This window comes from Medicago truncatula, chromosome 5 (assembly GCF_003473485.1).
Source record: "Medicago truncatula cultivar Jemalong A17 chromosome 5, MtrunA17r5.0-ANR, whole genome shotgun sequence".
Classification (NCBI taxonomy): domain Eukaryota; kingdom Viridiplantae; phylum Streptophyta; class Magnoliopsida; order Fabales; family Fabaceae; genus Medicago; species Medicago truncatula.
This window is the reverse complement of record NC_053046.1, coordinates 21,947,366-21,962,062: the sequence shown is the minus strand read 5'-3', so window position 1 is coordinate 21,962,062 and position 14,697 is coordinate 21,947,366. Positions and strand designations below refer to the sequence as shown.

General features: G+C 33.8%; 1 protein-coding gene across 1 annotated transcript; it reads right to left on the bottom strand.

Annotated features, from left to right (window-relative positions):
* Positions 1-2,308: 2,308 nt before the first annotated feature.
* On the bottom strand, positions 2,309-9,407 carry LOC25494703 (AUGMIN subunit 4). Its single transcript, XM_013598427.3, has 13 exons — positions 9,211-9,407; positions 8,991-9,038; positions 7,846-7,971; positions 6,145-6,483; positions 5,916-6,015; positions 5,755-5,803; positions 5,099-5,192; positions 4,824-4,895; positions 4,681-4,739; positions 4,096-4,164; positions 3,968-4,019; positions 2,879-2,956; positions 2,309-2,617 (listed from the first exon to the last, which is right to left on the bottom strand). The coding sequence occupies exons 1-13, from the start codon at positions 9,337-9,339 to the stop codon at positions 2,558-2,560; spliced, it is 1,275 nt and encodes a 424-aa protein (XP_013453881.1). The 5' UTR covers positions 9,340-9,407; the 3' UTR covers positions 2,309-2,557.
* Between the last annotated feature and the right edge of the window lie 5,290 nt (positions 9,408-14,697).

The window sequence follows — 14,697 nt, the reverse complement described above, 5'->3', positions numbered from 1 at the left end:
AAGAAAAGGGGAGAGTTATGATGCACGGACATTCCTTGGATTCGGCGTGTCCCGGTGTCGGACACGTGTCGTGTCCGACACCGACACGACACCGACACTTGTAATTACACTGAATTATGTTATCTTTTTAAATTATTAGTTGTGTCGGCATGTCAATGTCTGTGTCGTGTCTGGTGTCCGTGTCCGTATCCGACACTTGTAATAAAACCTGATGAATGTAATTACATATTTGACAAGTCAACTAATAATGTCTAATGAATATTACATCAATGTACATTAATCATGATTGATTCTAATAAGTTCCTCTTTATATAATTATCTAATGAAGATGGAACCTCTTTGATTCTCTAGTTTGTGGTCAAGGTTTTAAATCCTAGACCAGGAAAAGTTTAAAGAGTTTATGAAAGTGATTTGTCCATTATGTGGTTGTTATCAAGCAAAATCATGGTCAATTTGGGATTGTTTCGAGGGAATTCAAATATATTAGAAAAACCTCAAGTTTCATATTGGATAGATACAACTCTTGATAAGAGTTTATGAATATTATTCACTCTTTACCTTACAAACCGATTTTGTAAAGATGAGTTAAGCCATATTTCAACAACAATTATAATGTTTTGATGATAACTTTAAGAAATTTTAAAATGATTGAAATCTATGAATTATTTTGTACAAGTTAAATTTAGAGAATTTCAAATGACACCTAATATATACGAATTTCAAATTTCTTCCTTCTTATATTTTTCAAATTTCGTATTTTGATCCTCAAAATTTTCGATTTGACCCTATCAAAAAGTTGCAAATTGACCTTTGATATTTTAAAAATTTACAAATTGATCCCTCAAAATTTTCCAAAATTACAATTTGGTCGTCACCATTTTCGATTTTTTCAAATTGACCCCAATTTATCAATTTTCAAAGTTGGCCAAAACATCCATAATTTACAAAAGTAACCCAAAAATAATGACAATGAAATTATTTATTACTCAATCCAAACAAAAATATTTAAAAATAATGACAATTCAATTGAATCATGTTAATCACTTAGAATTCTTATTTCTCTAAAATTTTCAATTACCTTATCCAAATACACTTTTAGTTATATGTGACAAGATAGCATAAATTCAAAAACTCAAACCCAATTATGTAATTTAAATTGCATTAGTAAAAATGGTTTTGGTTGTTTCCTAAACCATGTAGTTTGAATTTATTTATTTATTTTAACCAAAAAGGAGGCAACTAAGGTGCTGACCTACCAAAATATATATTAAAATAGATGAAAAGTACAAAATGGAGGGGCTAAACCAAAACTCCATTTAAAAGAGATAAACCTAAAAGAAGGCATCCCTAGTTTGTTTTTTTACATAATTAAATCTATTGAAGCTGGGAACATCATTCCAAACTGGTAAAACTTACAAGTAAAGACCATGATTAGCCAAAGAATCTGCAACTACCTTTCCTTCTCTTTATATATGAGTGATAATACAATTCATCTGTCTAAGCTTAATCTTCATATTATCCCAAATGTTTCTTAAAGCTTCACAAATCTCAGCTTGATAAGAGATAGAATAACCTAGAGGTTCAAGAAAGCAACATAAGACATTGTCTTCATGATTCTGGAATATCCCTCCACAAGCAGAATTTCCAGGGTTACCAATGGACGCTCCATCGATATTACATTTGATCGAGGACTGAATAGGAGAATTCCAAATAATCTCTTCGCTATATTTGGGTGTTTTTAAGTTGCAAACTACGGATTCTAATTGTGTATTTCATGGAAGAATTTTTTTTGTCTTTCACCTCTAAGGGATTTAGAGGTTTTTCTGCTTCAATAGTGTTCATGCTTGGTTGAAGCTTTACTAGGATTAATATTTGAAGGGAATTCTTGTGGGTACAAAAATTATCTCATTGGCAAGATATTGAAGGTTTTGAAATTCTAGGTATTAAGATTCATAGTTGAGGGAATTCTTTCTTGTAATCATTGTAACAAATCCTACAAAAATTTGAATTTCTTTGAAGAATTTTCCGATCCTTCAAATCCTCAAGAATCTTGTTCAAGGATTTATCTTTTTCAAAAGGGTTTTATATGTCCTTCAAATTTAGCATTGATTTTCTCCATGAATATTTCTTCTTTTTCACTCAATAAACTATAAAAATACTCTATTCCTCTCATTTTTCATCCGAAAGCAGAATCGCACTTTTACAAGTTCATTGTGGCTTGTGTGAACTTGCCGAAAATTGATAGCATGCATGAAACATAATCACTGAAAGACCGCCGTAATCACTAATTCAATACAAAGCACTTGAGTGAATTTGTCAGTGTTTTGTGTTGAAGGTAGTATACGGGAATTGGAAAAAAGGAAATCATAGAAGAATTTTCTTCTCCACCTTGGTTACACAAGAATGGATCAGTAAGAGATCAAGGAATAAGAACAGTTTTAGGAAAATTCAATAAAACTCTTCAAATGCACCGCGAGGGAATGATGTTTCATACATCTATCATAAGTAACAAGACAAATACAGGATTATGGGAGGGGGTCATGCCTTTCACACCATCTCACATACGTTTTAAATCGTCTTCAACTTGGTTGATTGTCCATTGCATGTTCTCCAATTTCTGCACAATTTCATCAACGTGAGAATTTCATTAAACAAAATGATGATTTCTACAGGATATTGAAATGATAATAAAACATGGTATTATTTTTTTTTCTTCACTAAATTCAATTAGTTTCAAATTAAGTTGGTCCATTACTATATCCTTAATTTTCTTATTTCATCGATTATGTCATCTCAAATAAAGTTTCAAGACAAAGTTGATTACATTATCTATAACATTTGGTGCGAATGAAGTGCATATTTGATAAATTATTGTCACCTTTACAACGTCGTGGTACTGTCTTGCAATGTCGTCAAAGTGAGGATCGACACCCTGATACTCACGCAAACGAGTAGCCTGGTACATACACATGACGAATTTTCAACATAATGGAGTAAGATACAGTTGTAATTATATCAACCATAGATTAGTGTTACACTGTTGGTATGTAACTACTAACAAAACGATATTCAAAAAATTATTTCAATTTCTTTCAAAAAAAAATAAAAAATTATTTCAATTCTAGAGCAAAAAACTAGATTATGTCTCAGGTATTTGGATAAGACTTCAACAGCCAACCTTTGGCAGTTGGCACAGACTCCACAATTCAAAAGAAAATATTAACAGCACTCACTAGAATATTAATAATCTTTTGCACTAAACAATTCACATTTATAAGATGCAGGTACTGTTACTTTACATCTTATAAAGTTCCCCCAGTCTTTATATATTAGTGAATCACTAATTTAGTCCCTGAAATAGTGGTCATTGTTAACTTGGTCCTTGAAGTTAACAAAATTTCAAAATGATCTATGAATTTGAAAATTCTCAATCAAGGACTAAATTTACTAATCCTAAAGGAACTAATATGATCGAAGAAATTCAAGTTAGTGAATATTTTGAAATATTAATGATTTTAGGTACACTAAATTGACAGTGATCTATAGTTTTAAATTTTCAATGACTAAGTTGATGATTCACCCATTTTGATTCCCAAATCTCTTCTGTTGTTGCAATATCCATCAAAATACTCTCAACTTCATCATATCATAAATAAATAAATAACATTTAACTATTAGATTAAAACAAAAATGTCGGACTGGAGATTGAACACATGTGAATCAATCCATTATTCATATTTATCAAGGTGGAAAATCTGTAAAAGAAACGGACTGTACTAAAAAGATATCAATCCATTATATTCAATAGATAATGAATGACAAGATGCTCTCTAAAGGGATGAAAAGATCTGAGCTAATGCAACAACTCATGTCTCACTACAGTCACATTTTCATCCTGTGAAGAGCCTAATTCATGTCTTATGTCATCCAAATGCAAAAACATGCATGTGGAAACATGGAAACATACCGCTTTATTATATGCAATTGAAGCCTCTTCAGTAGCCTCGACGAGATACCTCCTAAAATTAAAAGGAAATGGGTGATTAAAATTAAATCAGGAACTGTATAGAGTTGCAGACATTTCATCATTCATACCTAATCTTATGAAGCGCAGGTATAGACTCGTTAGTGTAAGTTCCGTGGAGGAGCTGATATTCTAAAGCCCTGACATGCAATTACAGATATCAAAATTATTAGATAACAGTACCTGGCAAAACTAACAAATTGGGAAATTGATGATACTATAATTGATGTACATAAGTTACGTAATTATGTAAGAAGTAAACCAGAAAATATTCAGACTAATGATCTGACTACCATTTTTGCAATAGTTACACAAATTATGCTTTCCACTTAGCATCAAAGTGGGAGGTACATAAACAAGACACCGAGGATGGATAAAATCCCAAAATAACATACTCCATTTTGCTTATATTTAAAAACGGAGGGAGTACAATATAAATTTTAGAACCAAAATCCCCTTTTGCTTTCTGATATATTAATCATTTAAGTAGAAAGCGTGTCCATTTTGGAATTTTAAACACCCTATGAAAAATTAAAAGCAAAATTGTCTATCTACCCTTCTGGGTTGTGTTATCAACCCTTACTATTTTGAAGTTTGAAAAGATGACGATATTTTAATATAGAAGAACAATGAAAAATATAAGATGACAAACAAACCTCAGTTTTAAACTCATGGTATCACATCTTTTACAGAGCCATGTTTTCTGCAACTCATCCTACAAATACATTGGGAAGTCAAGTCAAGATGTGTCTTTCCTATCTACATAGTGGAGTTTAGTAAATAATAAATAAATACTCACATATTTATGTTGACAATCCAACTTCAAATCTTTGACAAGTTTAATGAGCACCCCAAGTATTTGCTCCAATACCTGATTAAGAGTATTGACATTTATTATCTACATTATACCACCATATAACGTAGAGACCGAAAAAGAAATACGATGTATGTGCATAAGAAACCACAAATTCTCTCTCTCTCTCTCTCTCTCACACACACACGCGCGCGCACACATAGAGATTCAGTGTTTCAGTTTTAGGAAATGTTTGCTTCACCAAATTCTTATGCACTTACATTATAATATTCAGCAAATTTTCTATCAGCAGAATAAAGGTCATCTCTCAGCGCTGCTTCTTCTCTTTCGATATCCTCAATTAACAACTTCACCCTGGTAAGTTAATAGAAATAAGAGAAGAAACATTAGTAGCAGATATATTTCTAGTGTGACATACAATTACCGAAGCATGCACTTTACACATTAGTGACATCAGTTGTGGACATACAAAAAATGAATAAATCTTGATCCATATAACTTAAACACGAAAATTGAAGTGTTGAGTATATTAGTGACATCAGTTGGATTGGTCATTTTCATCAATACACACTAATAAAAAATTGTATGACTAAAAATATGACATCATCAAAAAATATAGACATCATTTTGTCGGTCATTAAATTGAGTTGGATATCTATCCAGAGAATAACATGTCTCAACTCTTCAAGACAAAAAATCAAAACCAGGCAGTAGCCTGTTAATGCTTAAATATATGCAATTGTTATGTAGAAGCCCTAGGTAGCATACTTACTCTTCCATCCAATGAAAAAACAAAAAGTGATCTCTTTAAGTTACAAATTACAAATGAATAAGAATTTCCTAAACATTCTATCCAGGAAAAAAAAGAGAAATTCAAAAAAATAAAAAGAATTAGGCTACTTGAATAAGCTCAAACCTTTCTGGAAGCCGTGAAGATGAACTTTGACTTCCAGATGAAAATGAATCTGAATCAAGAAACAAGGTATCAGCTAGTAGAACCAAATTATAAATCAAAGGAAATCGCCAATTGGCCATTATGTCCCCATATTATATCAGAAATATGCAATTCACACTTACCGTTGTCATCCAATACAAAGGCATCTGATAACTTATCACATTTCAATTTCAAGCGACCATCTACCTCACGTGCGAGAGACATACGATATTCTGTTATATCCTAACAATATTGTTGTGTCAATAATGAAAAACATAACCAAGCTAATCACTTGAAAATTAAAAAACTATCATAAGAAAAAATATGCTACGCTGACTTTCATATATACTGAATTACATATTATAATTATACCACAGATAACGGTGTTTGCTGACGCTGAGTTTGCCATAAATAAGCCGGTGTAATTCCAAGAAAACGATTGGGAACACCACCAACTCCAGGTTCCACTGGATCCATAGAAGCCAGAGAATTAACCCCACTAACAGAACTGCTTGGAGTGGTATAATTAGAGGAGTTTATGCTTGAGTTGACCACGCCACTGGTGCTAGCACTGTCGAGGGAGCTTCGAGACGCTACACTTAGCTTTTCAATTTCATCATCGTGAACTTCTCCATCTTCAGATATGAGAGGCAGTCTCAATTGTTGAGCCGCTTCAGCAACAATCATTTGATGTTCTAATGTCTGATAAACCTGACAAGATATAGACATTTAATTTAAATCAATGTCGATCGGTACCCAAAAATGTGTTTAATCACATAATGCACAATGTATAAATATGAAAAGCATGAAATGTCGAGAATCAAGAAGATAAAAAAGAGATAACAGAACATATTCTAACCAAATATAGAGCAATATGATATATGTAATTCTATATGAAATACTTCCACAATCCTCTCTCTAAGGAAAACTACCTAAGAAACGGATCTTTTGAAATACTGAGTGATGTAGACCTGCATGAAATTTTCCTTATTTTAGTTAAGCCCTCTCCTAATAACAATGAATAGTTTCTGTAAGCACAAGGATGGACCAACTCCTTCCAGTGTAGGGAATACGACCAGGTCAACACATTAGACTCCAACATATTTGAAACAAACCAAGTCAGTGCACAATTGTCAAGACGAAACTGGGTAGAGGTAATATGTTTACACCAACACCTAACTTTTAAGACCAATTGAGCACTCAGGTAGGTAATCTCTGAAAATTCTATCCACCTATAGTACACTGAACAGGATCAATAGGTACCATTTTTTCTGGAAATGGAATTCCCCAACTTCTGCTAAGAAAATTGGAGTATATACTCTAGTCTATAGGACATGTTTCTCATTATAAATGGAAGTATCTTGATTCGGGCGAATTTAATTTCAGGAAGCGCCCATTACATTAATCTTTCTGCTTCGCAATTCTGTAACATCTAAATTAAAATCCACCCACTATATTCGTTATTATGCAGCTCAAGTATCACTTCCCTACATGTAACCTATGATGTAAGTATGCCTTTAAGATATAATAGTGCATATCATACGCTGTTAGGAACCAAGAATTTGTATTCAATAGAAAGAACACATTTATTAAGAAAATAGGAAAGAATGGGAGAGAAAACACTCCTCCAAGCGTTTAAATGTTTTTCAACAGAGCCACTGCTCTATTCACAAAATGTTAAAAAAACTGAATGAATAATCTCGGCATTATTCCCACAAAGAGCATTTGGTAAAGACTATAATTGTTCTCTCCGTGTACACGACTCAATTTTCTTAGTTAGAACAATCAACATGATTCTCACACAAGCTATTCTGCCGCTCAAAAATCAATATCTTCATTATTACCCTGTTCAAATAGAAATATCACGTCCCTCCGTGTAACCTATGATTTAATGTATCAAATGAAGAAAGATGATCCATATAATACACCACATATAGCATTTGGTAAAGAGAGTAACTGTTCTCTCCATGTTCATGACTCAAATTAAGTACCAAAAAAACCAACAACATTCTCTCACAGGTGTCATATTTGTTTCAAAATCAAACTAACTTTCCAGAAATAATATTTCAAAACCTGAGGAGAGTTCCTTATTCCAAACTGCGGATAAAGACCGCCAGTATCTCTAATTCCACCAATGCTAGAGCCAGAAATGGCATGATGATACTCTTCTACCATTGCAATAGCCTCAGAATAAATAGCCTGCGACCAAATCGACAGCATCAAAAATATAAATCACTAAAATAAGAATAGCATTCACACTACACTTAACTAATTAATACAACCAAATAGTGTTATCGATGGAGGATGGCGGAAAGCTAAAAATGGTGTCACAATCCTTCCCAAATTGGCCATGAAGGTTGTCAAAAAATCCGCCGCCGCAATCCACCGTGGCTGATATTTGACAACACTGTGACCAATACGAAAAACCAAATGTTTAGATAAATAATTTTGTAGAGGAAGGTTGGGTTTATTTTTCTTTTCTAGATTAAGCTATAGAAAATTTCTAAACATAATGCGTGATTAAAATAGTATATGATCATCATCTATCATGTTATTCTTTCAATTTTTTGAAAACTCAAATATATACAAAGATATAGATTTAATCCTCCAAAGTCCTCCCATCCATCCAAACATATCATGAGAGCTCAATTAGCATACATAACGCTATAAATTAGTTTTACACTGACATTCATTGTGTGCCCTTCATTTTATGTTTCCATATTGTCATTGTCATTTCTAAAATACGGTTACAGAAGTAGGGTATTGTGGCAAAACAGATCTTCAATTTATTAATTTTGTGTTAACTCTATGGTTTCTAGGGGAAGGGTGCCCTACTACATCCCAAACAAGAATCCTTAAGTGGAGCTCATTAACCACTTGAGCCCTATGACTTGATTAACAGATTTTTCTTCTAACACTTAACAGGACTGTAAAACTAGATTACAGCTATGATGCACGGACACTCTTTGGATTAGGCGTGTCCCGGTGCCGGACACGTGTCGTGTCCGACACCGACACGACACCGACAATTGTAATTACACTGAATTATGTTATTTTTTAAAATTATTAGCTGTGTCGGCGTGTCAGTGTCCGTGTCGTGTCCGGTGACCGTGTCCGTATCCGTGCTTCATAGGATTACAGTGATAATGCATATCTTTTAAATCCAATCCACAATCCAAACACAACATAACATCATCATAGTGCACAAACATACATACCGTGGCTTCCAAATAACGAAGTTTTTCCCTACACATTTCCTCTCTAGCCTGCAAATCAAACACCAAAATTTCATCACCCAACTAAATTGAATTTTTAATGAAAAAACGAAACACCTATTTTACAATTTTACTCAATTTTTCAGAAATTCAACAAAAAATGGGCCATCAAAAGTTTGAATTAAGTAAGGAAATTGAAGAAACAGATAAAAAAGAATCATACGAGTTGAAGATCGTTGTAGAGAGGTTTGGAAATGAGAGATCCATCAGGAGCCAAGCAGTGGCGTTCTAGCTGATCGATGAGTTGGGATACATCGGTGGGGAGGTTTTGACTGTGTAAACCCTTAACCATTGATCCAAACGGTGTCGTTTTGGTGGATTCAAGTTGAAGAAGAAGATGAGAATTGAAGTAGAAATTTGATTTGAAGATATTATTAATTCTCAATAATAAAAGAATTTGAAAAATGTAAGAATCGTTTGTTTGGTAGTAATGGAGAATTCGCTCTCTTTTTGGCGCCCTTTTTTCAAGTAAATATGCCCAAAAATATATTTATTAGATTTGATAACCATAACTAACTCGTTTAAGTAATTTTTTTTGTCAAAAATAATTTGGTTCCAAAATTAATAAGCTCCACCAAGATGAATTTTTTAAGAGAATCTAAGTTCGATTTGGATGGAAAAAGAATTTGTCAGATTTTCAGCCGAACTCTGAAACTTTTTTATAATTAGGGGGTTAACACCAAAGAGCATATTTTCTTATGATTTTGTGCGATGTTTATTTTTTTGTCGCCTTTGCATGATGTTTTCTTTTTTGTGCAGTTCTAATGGTTTGTTTTAAGGGATGTAGTTTTGATGGTTCTTCAATTTCAATTGTCGTATCTGTTTTGATTTAGTGTAGATTCAATCAATAATTTTTGTATAGTCAATATTATAGATTAATATCCTAATCATGTTTTCAAACTAAAGAAATCACTATGGCTCTGTTTGGATTGACGGAACAGAACGGAGCGGAGCGGAATGGAATAGAGTGGAATGGAGCGGAACGGAACGGAATGGAATAAATATTTCATTCCATTGTTTGGATATTATACGATGGAATGGAACAAATTACTTATTCCATTGTTTGAAAAGTGAACGGAATGGAATGAATTATAACTTCTTCTTTTTTATTTTTCCATTTTTGCCCCGGTGAATTAAATCATATTATCTTTTATGAAAATAATTAATTTTTCACCTTATATTAAATTTCTTCTCCTTTCAGTTATTAACATTGAAATTGATAGAATATAATGAATTATACCTTGTTTATTCTTTATTTTACCCTTATTTTAAATAGATAAATACAACATAAAAACATTAATATTATATAAATTATTTTTATCAATTAAAAATAACTTGCTTAATTATAAAAGAACCGATAACCTTGTATTATTTTCTATCAATTTACATGCACATATTTTTAAGAAACGGAATAGCAATTGAAAAATCCAATGCAAGTGGTTTAGTGTCATCAAATAAATTCTCCTTACTATTATCCTAAAAATTTCAGTGTCGTTAATTAGTAAAGGTAAATCAATGATATGAGAACGTTATGTGCAACAAGACAATGTGGGAAGAGTGTGTTATGTGAAGGTCAATGGAAAGATGATAAAGAACAGCGAGCTAGAAATAGATATATGTGTGATCATTGAAAAATTGAAAGGACATATTAGTAATAAACTAATTACAATGAGTGATTCCATCCCATACCTCCTAAATTGGAGGGGAAGAAAAATAAGAGGAGAGGATGGAATGGAATGGTATTGATCCCATCATATTCCATCCCATTCCATCCATTTTTAAAAAATCCAGACAATGGAATATCATTCCATTCCATTTCATTCCATCTCAAACCACTAATCCAAACAGAGCCTATATGGCCTGAAACAAGTTCCCAGAGCCTGGTATGATAGACCAAGTAATTTCTTACTTGAAAATAGTTTTAGAAGAGGACAAGTTGACGTAACACTATTCAGGAAGACACTTAAGAAAGATATCTTATTTATGACATCATATTTGGTTCTACTAATGCTACTTTTTGAAAGGAATTTTCGAAGTTGATGCAGGATGAATTTGAAATGAGTATGATGGGAGAATTGAAGTTCTTTCTTAGGATTCAAATCAACCAATGCAAAGATGGAGTGTATGTTCATCAATCCAAATATACAAAGGAGCTTCTGAAGAAGTTCAAACTTTAAAATTGTAAAGTTATGGCCACTCTAGTGCATGTAACACCCCAATTTCTAATATTAGTTTATTAATATTTATTGTTAGATAGAATTAATTTAATTATTTGTATTTATTGGAGAATATGTAAGGAGAAAGCATCGGTTGGTTAGTCAGTTAAAGCGTAAGAGGAAATAATGTTTTAGAAAGAATAAGAAAATAGAGGTGTGGATGGTAACCGTGTGTTTACACTGATTTTTGGTAAACAACCGCTGGTTTCAATAATGTTTACTTGCAAGATCAACCAGTAAATCTTAAGAGCATATTGTGCTTTTTATGGTATGATGTAAACGTAATACTTGTTCGTAAAGTATTTTGATAAAGTAAAAGACAAGAACGAAATGCAAATAACTGAATTCAATGGATTTGAATCCAATCGAAATCCTGTAAAGATAGCAATAAAAGAAAAATACTTCGAAAAGCTAAGTAAATTGCAAAGTTGTTCAAAGAAATGTATTGAATTTGTAAAGACTTAATGAAAATTGGTGCACATATTCATACTTTGCAACTTGTGACTCGTTTGTCGCTTCCATACGGATAGTATTGAGTGTAAGTTTTTAGTATGATTGAATTGTGACCCGTTTTTCCTAAGAAAAACTTCTATTTATACAAATAGACCTATAACTGCCTAATCATAGCCATTCGATTTAAATATCGAATAGAGCCGTTGCTACCTTTTGATCTTATCCACAACGTTGATAGCGCCTCGATAACTTCCCTTATCCGTCGAACTAAAATTAATATCTTCGATTCCTGCTGAGTTGATGGCGCCTCTTCGATAGATCCTTTTTTCAAAGCTAAGTCCATCTTTCTTAGGTCAAACCTTTGACTGCATTAAATGATAGCCTTTTCACAAATATTGGCTAACAAATTGCCCCCCAGAAACGTGATGTTTAAACTCTTTTTCGATCAAAAGAAACTTGACGTTTCTGAAAGCTTCCGATGAAGTACAACTTCTTCTCATGACGTCATTACTTTGGGAAAAGGCATTTCAAAGGTTTATTATTTTTAAACTGTCCCCACCAAAGCTTAGTGGGCCATGTTTGTTATTGGGAACCATCAAAAACAACCGTTCCATGCGATCGTTGACATCTGTCAAATATCAAAGGCTATATATGACCTTGGGTCGTACTTTTACTCTCACTTTGCCTCCTTTTAGCATTTTTTACTCTTTTCACTGCATCCTCCTTCTTCCTTACGATACAACACTGTTCATCGCTTTCTACCAAAAAATTGTAACTTCATGACGCGCGCTGAAGGTTCTTCTTCTCAATCAACAAAACAACATGAACCAACTGATATCAACCTTCGCGGAAATCTTCAATTTATGGAAGAATCGGATATCAAAGAAACTGAAGACAAAATCTGGAAATCCCAGGTAATTATCTCATGCCCAAATTCATCGCATGCATACCTAGGGCCTTTGCCGGATGACTCTGATGATCAGGAAAATCTCAATGTTGTTTTCCCTTGTAATGAGGAACAATCGCCCCTTATTTTTTCAAAAGGTTCGTATGACCTAAGTTTTTTGAAATCCAAATTTAGAACCGAACCTAAGATAGAAAATAATGAGAAATACCTTGGTTGGCTGGATAAAGTGGAAAAAATCAAAGGTTCCTTTTGGAGGAAAATGGGAATTTTTGATCTCATCCAGCTATCCCGTCAGGGACCCAAATATCATAATGAGATGATCATTGCTGCCCTTCATTTCTAGAACCCTTCAACTAATAGTCTTCATTTAAAATGTGGAATGCTCACGCCCACTTTGCTAGACGTTGCTGGTCTAGTTGGTCTAAAACCTATAGGCCAGACCTTCGATCCTGACACACATTCATCGGAATGGTCTTTCGATTTCTCGAGACCTGCTTATGGCAATTTCATAATTGACCATCATAACACTTCTAGTACTAAAGTGTCTGATCAAGAGCATATTGCTTTTTTGACTTATTGGCTGTCCATGTATATTTTCTACTCAAGATCGATTCAAATCCCTAAGAAGTTTACAACCTTAGCAATTCAATTGCATGAAGGGAGAGACATCTGCTTAAGTAAGCTCATCTTAGGATCTTTATATGAGAGTCTGAACCAAGCAGTGTCTAGTATAAAAGACTTTCAACCTGGTAGCAGCCTTATTATACCTGGCCCCATTTGTTTATTTCAACTGTGGCTCTTAGCCACTTTCAGAACAAAGTTAGCAATACATCTGCCCCCTGCTCTTTCGAAAGCCTACGACAATAGACCCATTGAAGGTTTAGGTCTGGCCATGCTCCAATATGGTAACAGGAGCTCTCCATATTTATTTGCAGTGGCTTACAATGCTTTTTTAAGTTGCACATCCTTCACACCTTCGATGGCTCCTTTTACCACTAGGACTCACGAGCCTACGTGGTTTACAGCAAAGTTTCCAACTGATTCCACTGAAGATGAGGTAGATGTTAATGCTATTTGGGAAGCTTACCTCACCCCCACCTTTCTATCTAATAGAGTAACTGCTGGAAGCCCATATGGAGTGTATGGCTATCAACCCAACCATGTAGCCAGACAATTCGGCTTAGTACAGATTAAGCCAGATTCATTATACAAGTGTTTAGATGACTTGAGGCAACCTCTCATAGAGCATGTATGGAGATCTACCTTGCGTTGGGCTCAGCGGCAAAAGCTTATTTTCGAACCAAAGCCATATATTTCATCTTTTGCATGCATAGAAACATTCTATCGATGGTGGCAGTGCTATTTCAAGCGCCAAGCCGATCGTATAGATCCTGATACTTTGCATCCCGAATTGATTCTTGCTTTTCATACTGTGCAGAGGAAATCGAAGAAAAACAAAGGTACGCATATTCGAGAAATTCAAGCTTTTCAAAACTTCTTTCAAACTGTACATGACCCTCTTCATCTAAAGAGGACAGTTTATTATGCGGCTAAAACGTTAAGGGATAAAATTCATGACAAAATTCCCTCAATGTCTTTCCCTCCTTTTACCCCCAGTAAATACCTTTTTTCACTTCATTTTAAAACGAAGTTTCCCGTTTTGCCAACTAGTCAGTTGGCATTGGCCTTTAGGCCACCCTATCCCAAATGGTTGTTTTGTGATAGTCTAATGGGAATGAAACAAAAATTTATAAAGAGGGACAAGGACAAAGTGACTGCAACCAAGCACAGCTTGTACACTTTTAGAGGTCATCTACACTTAAATCATCCTCACATTCGAATTTTGTCCGAAATAGGGTTAGGTATGAAGTCCTTCGATTTTCTTTTGCAGAATTCACCCAAACCTCGAATCTCTTATATTAAATAAAAGAGGGAATTTACTTATCTGTTTTATGTTTTCTGGCTCGTAGCTCTTCCTTTGGCTTCAGGGGAAGTAGAATATCCCGAAGAGGACAGCTCTCGAAAGACCTCCAAGTCAAAATCTGACAAGACGTCTCAGAGGAAAAAATCTTCA